The 14430-nt window shown below is 49.5% G+C and overlaps 1 protein-coding gene across 21 annotated transcripts in view; it reads right to left on the bottom strand.

Annotated features, from left to right (window-relative positions):
* The window catches only part of DYSF (dysferlin), a 204453-nt gene that overhangs the window by 136487 nt on the left and 53536 nt on the right, over positions 1-14430 (bottom strand). For all 21 annotated transcript variants that reach the window (XM_087863515.1, XM_087863520.1, XM_087863522.1 and 18 more), the window contains 5 exons: positions 13976-14026; positions 12218-12248; positions 11528-11643; positions 6544-6670; positions 4682-4785 (listed from right to left, as the gene is read on the bottom strand). In XM_087863515.1, the coding sequence (XP_087719641.1) occupies positions 4682-4785; positions 6544-6670; positions 11528-11643; positions 12218-12248; positions 13976-14026 (429 nt within the window). The remainder of the gene's footprint in view (positions 1-4681; positions 4786-6543; positions 6671-11527; positions 11644-12217; positions 12249-13975; positions 14027-14430) is intronic.

Below are 14430 nucleotides of genomic sequence, written 5' to 3'. Positions count from 1 at the left end.
AAAGCGCCATGGGTATTAATTCTAGGACTACAAATAGATTATAGCAAGGAGGTGAATTTGCAAATATAGAATCCATGAATAACGAAAACCAACTTCATCTGAATCCAATCTTTTTCCAGTGGCGGAGAGGGGAGGGTTGGGAGTGGAAAGCAGTAGAGAGAAAAACATACTACTAGGAAATACACATGAATGTTAACAGTGGTTATCTCCACAGTGATGGGAGATACAGAAATATGGTTAGGTTGTTTGGTTTTTTTTTTTTTTCATTTTCCTTGATTTTCTCTGATTTTTTTTCCATTTTTTAATAATCTATAGGTTTTCTTCTTGCATTTAGAAAAAAAGTTGTTTTAAAGTCTCCCATCCTCTCCCCACCTCTTCTTTCCCTCTCACCAAGAAGTGTGTGTGTGTGTGTGTGTGTGTGTGTGTAAAATCAGGTACGGTTCACATCTTGGATAATAGTGCCACCAAGTGTCCGTGAGAGGAAGTGCAATGAGCGCCAGGCTGGGGTGGGTGGGCACAGGGAGGACAAAACCCCAGGACTCCAGATTAGGTTGTAGTGAGAAAAAGTGACACGCAGGCAGGCTGAGGGAGAGGGACAGGCAGAATGAGACAGGCAGGAAGGGTAGCTGGAGAAGAGAGAGGGTGACACAAAGATCCAGGGACCACCAGGGAAGTCCAACAGGTTGAAGCCTTCAGAAGGGAGGGGCTCAATTGCCTCTGTCACAATAAGCCCCTTCCTTCTAGGGGGAAAATGGGAGGGGGGAGGGTGTAGCTACTTGCAGAAGCCCAGTCACCAATCAGCTTTACATAGTCCCTTGCTTTGGCCAGGTCCCCTAGCTCCATCTCCTCCCACAGACATTTGCACCTACCTAGAAAAACCCCCAGGGCCAGCCAAGGGCATCTCAGAACAGAAAGACCTTGGGAGATCAAGGTGCTTTTGAGGACCCAGGAGCAGCCAGGAGCCCTGGAGCTCTGAGACTTGGCTCCCAGAAAAGCCATTAAATTTGAAGGCACGTCATGTTGGTTCTCCCCACCATCAAAACACCCTACCATTTTGGGGAATGTGAAATCAAAAATAAAAACAATTTTGAGACATGATTTCCCTACCTGTCAAATTGGGAAATTAATCCCAGTCTTTGGAGGAAGTGTCCCGCAAGCCTGTCCAGCCACACCTTCCCTCTTCCTTCTCGCCTTCATTGCTTCTGTTACAATCCCTCCTGAAGCTAGATACAGGGCATCAGACCCCAATGCCAAGCCCAAACTAACACTGCACTTAGGTGAGGACCTGCACTTGGGTGAGGACCCACAATGAGCATTTACACGTCAGTGTGAGAGAGTTTAAGATCCAAGTTACCTCTCCACATACATTTTCACTGAGACCCTGAAATAGGCTCCGGATGGAGGCGCCATCTTGAAGGGGCCCTCACGGGCCAACTTCAGTTCATACATCCAACACAGTAATGACTGACTTTAACACACTGAATTAATAAAAAGTATTGAGGCCCCTAGTAATACACAAAGGGACTAAGGGGGAGGAAAGTTCTTCTTTCCAGAAAACAACTTATAAAGAGAGAAGGAATGATAATGAGAAAATCACCACTTTGCAACCCCAAGTAAATGACATATTGAGGCAAGGAGGTCAATGGCTGCATAGATCATTAGGGAAGAAGTTGCTCAGAAACAAGATATGCACACAGCGCCAAGATACCGCCCAGAGATACCTGGCGAAGTACAAAAGGGAGCCTGCAGTTTGACAAGAGAAAGAGCTGGAGACACCATCTTAAGCAAATGATCAGATAATCATCACCGGCGGTGGGACAGCCTCACACCGCTTCCTGTTGTGATGCAATAGGACACACACAACATCACCTATGACACATTTTTGCCGAAATACTGAATCTGAAGCTAATCTGGTCTCAAGAACTGATTTCCAGTTTACATGGGCAAATGGCCTGGGCACTTCAAAAAGTCAAGGGGCGAGAAAAATTGTTGGGGTGGGTGGGGAAGTTCAGGAGGGGCTGTTACAGAAGAGACTGAAGAGGCCTAAGGACCCAAGGCAGAGTATGAATTCTAGTTGGGTCTTAGATCAGCACAAAATCAAGCCATCTCCAAAGGACATTTTGGGGATAACCAGAGAAAATTTATATGAGCCGGATTCTGCCACTATTAGGGAATGACTGTTAATCTCGTAAGTGTGATAATGTTACTGAAGTTACAAAGAATTTTCTTTTTCTCAGAATGCCTGCGGAAGCCTTTAGGAATAAAGTCTGCAACTAGGTTTCAAACGACTCAGCCAGAAAAAAAACCAAGTATCTATATATGGAAAGTAAATGCAACAAAATGTTAGCAGTTGCTTCCTCTAAGTGGGGGTCATACCAGTGGGCAGGGTGTTCACTGAATACCTCTTGTAACTTTTCTTGATGTTTTAAAATATTCAAAAGGAAGAGTCGGAAAAAAAATGTCTATTACCTACACACAGGGGGAAAACTGGAAAGACAGGCACTAAAAATGAACTTTGTATGGTGCATTATGGGTAATTTTATTTACTTTTTCTGTAATTTTTAATGTCTTAGTAAACATGTGTATCAGTAATACAAGAAGAAAAGAAACAAGAGGTGGGGAGTGAGTCTGGGCATCAGACAAGACACCCCCCTCTCCCTCGCCCCACCCCCACCTCAGGGCCGGCCTTCGTTGGTGGGACCGGCTGGCAGATGCCCCCCCTTTTCAAAATGAATCTAAGAACAGATTAAGTGAAAGGAAAATTGCACAGTGCTCTGTGAATGGGAACCCACCCCACCTCCATCACCACCCTGAGCTTTTAGTGTTTATTGCAAATTTTTGAAACTTCTCTCCAATCGTCCTATAACACCTGCGGGTTGTCTTCCCCTCCCCACCTCTGCCGGGGGAGCAAAGAGGGAGCAGACTGCCGGGTGCCCACCCTGCGGTACCCAACTCATATTCTCAGCCCTTCTGCCCTGCCCAGTTCCAATTTCCCTATCAACCTCCAAGCCATCTGACTCAACTCTCCCAGCCCTGGTTCGGCGTCAGGTGGAGCTCTCCACAAGGTTGGCACAACTTCAGAGGGCCCTGACCCCACCCTTGCCAACTCCCTGCAGTCCGGACACATCTCAGGGCCCCCCACCCCCACCCCAGGGGGTTCTGGAAGCGGCGGGGGGGGGGGGGGGCGTGTGGACAGTCTGTACCCACCTGATCTGTCATTTTCCCACCATTTCCACCACAGTCTCTGCTTTGAGGTTAACGGACTAAATAAGATCGGGTTCTTGCCCACGAGTCGGAGAAACAGATGCTAACAACGACCGGAATGGAATGGAAAACAGGCTAAAAGAGGGCCTAGGACACCGTGGAGAGTTGAGAACTGAACTCGTGCCCCGGTCCCGTGGGGGCAGGGAAGCTGGACACTGAAAGATGCTGGACTTTGTGGGGAGCGGGCAGGGAGGGCACAGGCACGGGCAAAGGCTAGAGGGGTGACCACGAAGGGAAAGAAGAGGCAGGGCAGACAAGACACAAGGCCGCCCTGGGAGCTGTGCAGTCTGTCCGCACCCAAGGGTGCGGGGAGGGAGCGCCTGTGGCTGAAACCCCGCCCGACCCAGCGCTCCGAGCCGGGGCTGCAGAGCTGCGTGTTCCCGGCAGGGGGCGCCATTTTCTCACTCGCACAAATGCCGTAATAAGAGCGGACTTCGGCCCTGGGAGATGCGGCGAGAAAGTTCAGCAGTGCAGGGACTGGTCAGCTGGATTATGCGGTTTGAACTTCGTTGTACAAACAGAGTTGTTTTAGGCTAATTATTCTGGGGCCTTTTATGGAGAGAACCCAGAGAAGAGAATGAACCCAAGGCTGCTGTGTGATCTTGGGAAGAGATGACAGTGGGTGGAGGAGAGGGAAGGGCCTTGGGACATGTTTGAAATCAAAAGCAGGGGTGCCATGTTTGATGTAAGGAGGTCAAAAAAGGGAAGGATCAAGGCAGGCCCACGTTCTGCAGGGCCCAAGGGCAGCAGACAGAGATGTACAGAGGACTGGGGAGGTGTGGGGCTGAAGGGGGGTCAGAGTGAAACAGCTGTGGGAGTCCTCTGTGGAGGGGTAAGGCTGAAGCATGAAGCCAGGGAGAGCCTGTCTGAGGGGCAAAGGAGGCTGGGGAGGGCCTGCCTGGGGTGGGCTGGAGGGAGGGGGCCCACAGAACCCACAGCAACAGCCTCCTCTGGGCAGAAGACAGGCTGCAAGGAAGAGAGGCATGAGTCATCCCTAGGGCCCCCACGGAGTGGACTTTCTCCACTCAACTTCTGCCACAACTGCTTTAAAATGATTATGTTTCTATCATTTTTTAAGTTTCCCTATCTTTACGCCTTCACATCTGGTTTCCACGCTAGTGCTTAATTTTCCCCCAAACACTCTTCTATCTAACCTCTGTCTGTCTGTCTGTCCTCCCCGTGTCTCTCACTTATGTGTCTGTCCCAGATATCCCAAGCAGACCCATCCACATGTGTGTGCATGGCAACCCCGGAGAGCCAGGCCTGGGGGAGGGTCTCACCGTGCGTCCCCCTCCTCCCCCCCCAAGGTGCACCTTCTGATAGGCCGCACCAACGGCAGCCTGTGCTTAGCACCCATCCGTGGGGACAGCCAGCGGTCACCCTCCCGAGAGAATCCTCCTGCTTCCTGACTCCTTACCATTTTCCCCGCAAAGCTGACTTCCATGAAGGGATCCACCAAGTTCTTCTTGTTACTGTCAAAGCCGAAGATCTGCTTCACATTGTCCATCACGGCATCATCCACTGGGGAGAACATGCTGGTCAGTGCCCGCCTGCTGTCCAACCTCCCAAACCTCACTTTCCACCTACCTGTCTCCAGACCGGCTTGGGACTCCCTGAGAGAGACGCTGTGGCACCCCTAAGCCTGGGGACTCCCCAAACAGCAGCCCCTGAGGGCACTGCCCAAACAGCTGTGGTCAGGGGCCCCTGCTCTCAAGGACTTTCTGAACAGGTCCACCACACGACTGATGGATTGATTGATTAGCAATCTACATCACTAAGGGCAGTTAACAATCCAGAAAAGGACTGGAAGGTGTTATAATAATATCCCATCATTGGTGCCTATTTGACATTTCCTTCATGTCCATTAGCACAGTGATTGACCTGATGTGAACCAATAAATCAAGTCTGCTTTTATTTTTATTTTTTTAAGAATTTTTAGCAGCAGCTAAAAATTAAGGTTAAGCATATGCCTTCGGCTCAGGTCATGATCCTGGGGTCCTGGGATCCAGACCCGCATCGGGCTCCCTGTTCGGCAGGGAGCCTGCTTCTTCCTCTCCCAGTCCCCCTGCTTGTGCTCTCTCTCTCTCTCTCTCTCTGTCAAATGAATAAATAAAATCTTTAAAAAAAAAAAAAGAATTTTTAGTCTATGCTGCTTCAAAAGAATATTTTACTGAATTAGTCATATTATGTATAAATGTGTGTACAGATAGATGCATATGTGTACTTATGGCATGTATAGATACCTATGTGTATATGAATGAGAGGAGGGGACAGTTATAGATTATACACCAGCTGCTATCTACATGAATACAACAGGTAACAACAATTAGCAAATATTTATATCCTATTTACCCACCTATTTCATTTTATCTAGATTTAAACAAGATTGCAGAGAATTAAATATAAAGCACATTCACCTTGACAAAGCAAACATTTCTATTACACCAGCCTCCTGTGGGAGCTCGCCAGCCTCCCTTCTTCATAGTTTCAACCAATAAATGAAGAATGTTATTAAGCATGTATTTTAATGCCCATTTAATAACCATTACTTTCTTAAAGGTTTTCCCCGTGATTTGGGTACAATTAAGCCTGTACAGAAGGAATACATTCCTTTTATTGAGTCATTAGTCAAAGGGCTGAGCAAAACCTCAAATAATTAGCTTTATGCAATACTTATAAACAGGGACCTAAGTTGCAAACGCTCTCACTGACTCTGCTATGGACAGAAACACTTGATTAGGCTAATATATGCTTCAAAACAGGGGCTCACCCTTTAAAAACGACCCGTGTGTGAGCCCTACTCCAAACCCAGTCAATGTGAAACACTGGGGAAGGGGCCCCAGCGTCTGTACGCCTTTAAAGGTCCCCAGGTGGTTCTAATGTGCAGCCTGGATTGACACCCACAGCTCTAAAATATTCAGCATAATTCCCCCAGCATTTATGAGTCCACAAGGTGGGGCCGGTGCAGGACAGTCACTGGGAGAAACCAGGCAGGGGCCACCCAGTCTCTCTTGGGAAGATGAAGACATGGCCACACCTAGAGTGATCCATTGCCCCATTTGGTCAGGGATGGAGGGGTCTCCCAGGATGGGGGACTGTCGGTGCTGAAACGGGGACAGTCCCAGGCAAATTGGCATGATGACTCACCAAGCAGATGGATGTTTTTCATCTGTGGAGACACTGAGCCCTTCCACTATCTAGCAACTTCTTCCCCAGCCCAGGGGCCCCGCTCCCAATCTCAGTCGTGGGCCTCCAACCCAGGGAGGATGCCAGACTCACTCTGCGGTAAGTCCTCAGCTCTGAAGACCTTCAGGCAGAAGTGGGCTCCTCGAAGGGCCACGCCAGTTGGCCTGAGCAGATTGTTTTCGATGTCCTCTTTGTCTTCAGAGGGGTCCTTTCTCTCCAGCTACAAGCAACCAAATATGATTCCTCAAGAGTTCGTGAGCACAATATTTTCCCATCTTCAACCAACACCCTTAAATGGTGCATTTTGAAGAAAAGTAGATCTCGTCCTGCTGCTTACTAATGTGTGATCTCAGGCAGGTTCCCCCACCCCACCCCGAGACTCTGCTTCCTGACCTGGACAGTGGAAAGAGTAACACCGACCTTGCAGATTGCTGGGCAAATCAACTTCAATAATGTGTAAATGCACGTGGCGGGCATTCAAGAACCTTGGTCTCCTCCCTGCTCTACCCATTACAAGAGCGCAGAAGTGACAGGTCTAAGCTGGCCTGTCTTCAATAACATGTGTTCGTTCACTCATCAAGTATTCCGTGTCAGTGAATGACGACTGGGTTGTGCTGAAGGGGGAGGGATGCAGCAGTGAACAAGACAGACAGAGGTCCTGCCCCCATGGAGCTCACCATCTCACAGCGAAAGCCCACCTTTACGCAATTCCACTGGCTGGAATACAGACCCAGTGATGAGAACCAGAGCAACCATCTTGAACCATGAGATGGAAGCCTCATGACGAAGACAAGAGGGCTAAGACCAGGAGCCTGGGTCTCTGGTCATTGTGGGGACACCATGCCAGCTCTGGACTGCCTCCCCAGGCATTTATGAGGGAGAGAAACATACTTCTATCCTCCTTAACACCTATTATTCAGGGTACCTTTGTTACAGCAGCTGAACCCATATCTTAATTCACACAGGGGCCCAGGGGAGATGTGAGGGGAGCGTGACCTTGGACTCTGGTCTTGGGATGGGAGAGAGAAGCATGCTCTGAGGTGGTCATGCCAACAAGACTGACCAACCGCTTGCATATGGACCGACAGATGTGGGACTGAGGGATGAGGAATGAAATCAGGCTTCTCTGGCTTGGGAGACTGAGTGGATGACGGTGCCATTTCCAAAGATGTCATTACCACAGGATGGGAGCAGTTGTGAGGAGCGCACAGCGGCTGATCCTGGGTTTTCATATGTTAAGTTAGAAGGGCCTAAGGGACATGTTCATGTGGCTTTATTACAAAGCAACTGAAACTGTCTGGAGTTCTGAAGATCCGAGCTGGAGAGGAGCAATTTAGGAGTCTCACGTGGACAGAGATGGGCTCCTCGAAAGTGAGGGTCAAGGACACAGCAAAGAGGCCAAGCAAGGGAATTTTATTGAGCCACTGAATTGAAGGATCCATATTTAAAAAGAGAGAGGGAGAGAGAGAGAGAATCAGGAGACTCACCAATGCTGAGGGAGAAGAGAGTTTGAAATAAGTCATGGGCTCTGGAATCAACGGCTGTGGAGGAACAGAGCAGATTAGTAGCAAAGAAGAGCCCCAGGAGGTTGGCAATGGTGAGCCTCCGGCAAGTGGTTTCAGGAAAGGAAGGTGGCGGGAATCCTCGTGAAGATGAGGAGGAATGAGCAGCTGGTAGGGGAGTAGAGAAGAGCAAGCAGGCATGCTCCTTGACGAAGCTGGTCATGACTGGACGCAAGCTGCAAGCCGCTTGGAGAAAAGGGGTGGGGAGAAATGAGTGAAGTGGGTGAGGGTGTCTGAAGGTAGGGAAATCTTGAGCCTGGTACAGATCTAAGGGCAGAAGAGAAGACACCAGGAAGAGCAGGGAGAACAAGATGGCGGAGCACTTGAGCACAAGGCAAAGGAGGCAGGAAGACGGGGAAGGGAGGGAAGACAAATGAGGTGAGGGATGAGGACCTCCAGAGCTCCAGGAGCTCACATCATTCCCCACTGTGCAGCTCTGCTTCTCTCAGAAGGCAGAGGTTGAGGCTTAGGAAAGACAGCAAAGTTTGGAAACAGTCACTGTGGCAAATGGGGCAAGGAGTAAACCACACCCAAGTAAAAGAAGAGGCTGATAGCACCCATGTTCATCTCACCAGCACCTTCAAACTTCTGCCACCAAAACTGACCAAGGAGTGGTGGAGACAGTGGGGGATGGTGGGGTCATGAGGTGTGGCAGGAGACCCCTACTATGGGGCCAGGAAGCACATGGTGAGAGTTGTGATGGAGGATGGGGACCAGGCTGGGGGAGGGGAGAGCGTGGCAGGAGGGCACTAAGGGGACTGGGAAAACCAACAGGGATTGGGGGGCTGTAATGCCAGGGAGGAAGGACTGTCATTCAGCAGGGGTGAGGGAGGAAAAAGGCAGAGAGTGGTGGAGAGAAGGATTTCTGAGCTCAGAGTCTCAAAGGAAATAAAATCAGATGTCAGTGGCTGATGTGGCTGAGGTGGCTCATACCTCAGGACAATGGCGAAGATGAGAATCTGCAAGCAGGGATGCTTCTGGACCAGCTCTGCCTGTGCCAGGGGTAGGTAACAGCCCAGAAGAGCGAGAAACAACCAGCAAAGCAGCCTTTAATCAAAGGAGGAGGCAGTGCTGAAGTTGGGAAGAGCTGCTGGCCAGGAGTCTGCAGTGGGAAACCAAAGATGGCTGCTCCTCCCATTCCAGAACCCACGGAGAGTCGGAGCAGAAAGTAGTGGCTTCTGTCTGAGTTGGTTTCAAAAGAAGTGGCTTCATCAGGAAAAAGCAAGGTTCCAATTAATAGGAAGAAGAGGAAGAAATGTTTTAGAAAAGGGTAATAGGCTCAGAGATGCCACGAGAAGGAGCAAGATGGCGCAACGTCTGGAAAGACATGCTACCAAAGGACAGGATGGGACTATATGAGATGAGAGAGGGGGACAGGTGCCTTTGGGTCGGGCTTGTCCACTGGAGCTTCATCAGCCCCCTGCACAGCACAGAATCCTGGGCTCTCCATCCCCTAACCCTCTCCACTGTGGTTTCCTGAGCCCTTGGCCTCAGCCAACTCCTATTCCTGACATCACCATAGAACTCGCACTCTGCCTCCCACCACTCTTCCCCCAGAGATCCGCTTTCCCCACTCTTGCCTCTCCCTCTCCTCTTGGTGATCCCAGGCTGGGAAGAGAAGGCCACACCTTGCACCCGCACCCACCATCACTCCACCATGTCTTTAATCTGGAAGTAGCCATCACCCATATGTGCCACTCTCTCCCCTCGTTCTCACTGACACCATCCACCAAGCCGAGAACACGTGCTCACCTTTCCTTCATGACTTCAGTGCCTGCCTCACCACTTGCCTATTTGATTTCCAGTCCTCCCATAAGATAATCAACCTCCACGTGGTCAAGTCACTCACCAACACATTTACCTTCCTCCACCTGCAGCTCCTTCATCTTCCCCCCTCAGCTGCTGGAGGCATGGCCTCATCTGGAACCTCCAGCCGCCCAGAGCCTTTCCTCTAGCAAAACCTTGACCACTGAAACCCAGCTTGCAAACTATCTGCCTCCTCCAACCTCCCACTCACACAGAGCAGGGTTCTCAACACAGCCTGGCACACAGCAGGTGCTCAATAAATGTGCGTTCCCTAGCCCTTCCCTATTCTCCGTCCTCACCCACTCTAAGCCTTGCACTCCTGCACCCTCCCCACTGGGCACCACCAGCCAAGCCCCAATGCCCAGGCTACCTCGGCCCTGTGCTTCGGCTCGTCCTGCCCTGCCCTGCCCACGCCCAGCGCCTCTGCCATCCGCCAGCCTGCTTCCCGGCCACTGAGTAGCATGAGGCTCTACCACCAAGCTGCCAACCGGAGCGGGTGCTCTCGGGTCTGCTGGGAAATCCTTCCATTCACCTGGAATTAACCCTTCATTCCTCTCCCACGGCTATTCCCAACCTTCTCTCTTCTTGCCAAACAGACAAAGATGCTGACATGTCCCCAAGTCTGCACGCCTTCCTCATTCTTCCCCTCTCCAACTTGAACTTGACTTACTGGTGTGTAAAGATGACAATGGTATACTCTTTGGCGATAAAATTCAGAACAATATACAACAGATTGGTGGTTGCCAGAGGCGGGGGAGAGGGGAGTAGAGGAAGGGGGTCGATGTGTACAAACTTCCAGTTATCAGATAAGTCAGTCATGAGGATGTAATGCACAGCGCGGGGACCCTAGTTAATGATACTCCAGGGCATGTTTGAAAGTTACTGAGAGAAGAGATCTTAAAAGTTTGAAACTACATAAGGCGATGGATGTTAACTAGACTTATCATGATGATCACTTCACAATTCTACAAATAATGAATCGTTACATCGTATGCCTGAAACTAATGTCATGTTATATGTCAATTATATCTCAATTTTAAAAAGCAATAAAAAAGTAGATGGGGCACCTGTGTGGCTCAGGTGGTTAAGCGTCCGACTCTTGGTTTTGGCTCAGGCCGTGATCTCAGGGTTTTGAGATCGAGCCCTGCATTGGGTTCCATGCTCACACGGAGTAGGTTTGAGATTCTCTATCCCTCTGCCCCTCTCGCTCGTGTGTGCTCTCTCTCTCTCTCTCTCTCAAATAAATAAATATTTTTCTCAAATAAATAAATAAATAAAATCTTAAAAAATATTTATTTATTTGAGAGAAAGAGCACAGAGGGAGAAGCAGACTGCCCACTGAGCAGGGAGCCCGATGCGGGGCTCGATCCCAGGACCCTGAAATCATCACCTGAGCCGAAAGCAGATGCTTAACCAACTGAGCCACTCAGGTGCCCCAATAAATAAATATTTTTAAAAAAATAGAAAAATACACATGTGCATCCTTTTGGGGGGATATGCAACAACGTATGAATCCCGGCTGTCTCTGAGTGGTGGAAACTATGAGCGATTCACTTTTTATTGATACTTTTGCACATTCTCTACATTTCTAACACGTCTCATGTATTTTTTTTAAATCAGAAAAACTAAAGTTGTGTTTTTGCTTGTTTGTCCGGTGCCTCTCCTGCCAGGTAGAGGAGATGTGAGGAGGGCACCGCCAAGGTACTCACAGGCGCTTCATCACCAGGCCCCAGCACACAGAGGCTCGCTTTCAGGTAGCCTCTGGCCCCAGCAGAGAAATCGTCAGGGTCCGAGAGGAGAAGCCATTTCCTCAGATAGGCGTGTCCTAAAAGAGACAACATGCATTGGCAATGGCAGAATTGGAAGGACCCAAGTCTGCAACCACATCCAGAGCCTGGGGCCAACCACATGTGGGTGAGATGAGGGATTTATTCACAGGGACATGGGGGCCAGACATTGAGTGTTCATGTGGGCCCAAGTCAGAAATGTCAACAGAAACACCAAGAAGAGGCTGCCAAAGTCAGACCCCAGGCCATTTACTTCCCTCTCAGGAAATGCCCAGACCAGAACAGAAGCCAGGGTGTGAAGAAATCCAAGCTTATTATCGAAATGGCCCATCCTTGTCAGAAGGGACCTCGTTTCCAACAACCCTTGCTTGGGGCCTTCCAGATTTAGCATCTCTGACTGGGCCAGCGGAGGCCCAGGTGAAGGTTTGATCTCCCTGAGGGCCTGGTTTAGTTGGAAGATGGAAGCCTGCAGCTCTCATCTCCAGGATCAGACTCTATCTCTAAATTCTAAAACCCCCAAGGAAAAAAGGTGATTGTCCCGAATGGCTGTCCCCAACAGCCTCCAGAGTCAAAATGCAAGGAGATGACCAAAGCGATGAGGACGTGACTCACGGGGCTCTCTGTAGACGGTACCCACGTCCATCTGAAATCAAACCGAGAAACACAAGTCAAACGCTTGCCCTTCGAGCGTTAAATGAAGTATGGTACATTATGCCATCACATTAAAAATCATGCTTTGAAGATCATCTGGAGACACAGGGAAACGTTCATCAGCTGACATTACATGGAAAACAGAGCAGAGTCCGTGTTGATCAAAGGTTGGTAAGGGTTGTCTGTGCGTAGGGAAGAGAGAGCAGAACGCACACAACAAAACGGTAACAGGGCTATCTCTGGCTGGTACAGTAAGGTGGTAGATTTATTCTATTTTTTTATTTTTTCTTTCCTGTATTTTATAATTTTCTGTAAGAATTCATAGATCAGCGGGACATTGATGGTCAGGGAGGTTGTGCCTGGGGCAGCTGGAGGCACAGGAGAACTCTGTACTTCCCACTCGAGTTTGCTATGAACTGGTCTAAAAAAATCCTTTTTGATCATGGATTACTTTTATAATTAGAAAAAAAGAAAATAACGTTTTACCTTCACCTCTGGGTTCTCAGACCAAGAGCATGCTTCAAAGATCAGAGACTCGGGACATAGAACCCCATTTATTACAGAATGACCCAGGTTCGATCCCACTCTTTTTAAAACTGCTTCTCCAGGAAAATTGACTTCGTTTTCTATCTTGTGACTACTTCCCAGAGAAGAGGCCATAGTTTATTTGGATAGCAAGGGGAGGTTAAAATAAGCCTGTACCCCTTCTTTCCATTTGATCAATGCCTAAAGATTCGAAAATGAGAAAATCATTCCTGAAGGTCTCCACTCCTAGCTGCCTTTGCTTTCTGAGACCTGCTGATGCCTCCCTGTGAGCTGAGTGCTCGTCAGTCCTTGGTTCTCCAAAGTGCGCTCTTCACTTCTGCACTGTCTGGACAAATGGGGGGGGGGAGCAGGCTCCTCCGTCTCCCCTGTGTCGCACCCTCATCCCCTTGGACTCCACGTCTGGTCCCCACTCCCAAGCCAGAGTGAGGGTGCCTGCAGGGCGCAGAGCACCACTGTCACGCTGGTCCGAATCGGAACTAGGAGGAGGGCTGCCTAACCGCCCATTTCACTGCCTGCCCAGTCGTAAGGACAAATACGAATCAGAAGGCAGAGGCTCAACTCCCCGTTGGACATAAGGGAAGGGGTTTTCCTCTCCGTCCTGTCTGTCAGATCCTTTACCTTAGAAACCTTGTAAATGTAAGTGCTTTCTCTGCTTTTTCTGTGGGAAGGAAGGGGCCTGCTTTTGGCACAGGCCTGGCTCCAAGTTATAAAACAACCCTCATCACAAAAACGCAAGCTTTTGTGTTTTTTCCTCCGGAGAAAGTCAGTTAGCTAACACCGATGGTCAACCCAATTCCCAGGTCGCCGGGATGACTGGCGTGTGGCCCAGGAGGACTCGTTGTGCTGAGAATGGGTGCCGGGTGGGTCGGATCTGCTCGGCGGTGTACAGGATTCCTTCAGCCTCCACAATCTCCTAGTGGGTCGCCTGCCATGAGCCTCACCTTCTGGACTGCAACTTACTCAGTAAGAGTCCGCTCTTCCTCTACGACCTTTGTGGAGACGGTTTCTGAGTTTGGAGAAGATTTTGTCTTTTTTTTTCTTTAACTGCATTTCCCCAACACAGACCGAGAGGAACAGGACCCCCGAAGCAGCAGCCTCTGCACGTTACGTACAGAGCCTCCACTAGCGTGAACTGGCGAGAACTAACGGCTCTCAAAGAAAATACATAATTACCCGGAATTCCCCAATGAGAGCGTCTGTCCGGAGAGAACGGGAGTCTACCACCTGCGGGAGGAAGAGAAATTAAAACTCTCATTTACAAGGAAATGTTGGCCCAGACAGGACCCAACACAACAACTCTTCCCTCCCAGGCAGTAACAGCCAACACTCAGAGCACTCGCTCTGTTCCAGAGACTGTTCTGAGCAATGGTAACGCTCACAGGAACCCCCTGAGTACCAGGTACTATTATTATGCCCATTTTACAGATGAAGGAACAGAGGCACAGAGAGACTACAGGACATGTACAGCATCACACAACCCTGAAACGACAGAGGCAGGACCCCCAGAACCCAGACAGCGGCTCCAGAGCCCACACGCTCAACAGCTAAGCTATCCCACCTTTCAGAAGGAAGGCCAAAAAAAGAAGAAAAAAAAAGCTGAGGCCCAAAGAAAGAAAATCCTGGCCAGA

Source organism: Ursus americanus, chromosome 7 (assembly GCF_024610735.1).
Source record: "Ursus americanus isolate L20-20 chromosome 7, mUrsAme1.1.p, whole genome shotgun sequence".
NCBI classification, from domain to species: Eukaryota; Metazoa; Chordata; class Mammalia; order Carnivora; family Ursidae; genus Ursus; species Ursus americanus.
This window is presented reverse-complemented; position numbering and strand designations above follow the sequence as displayed.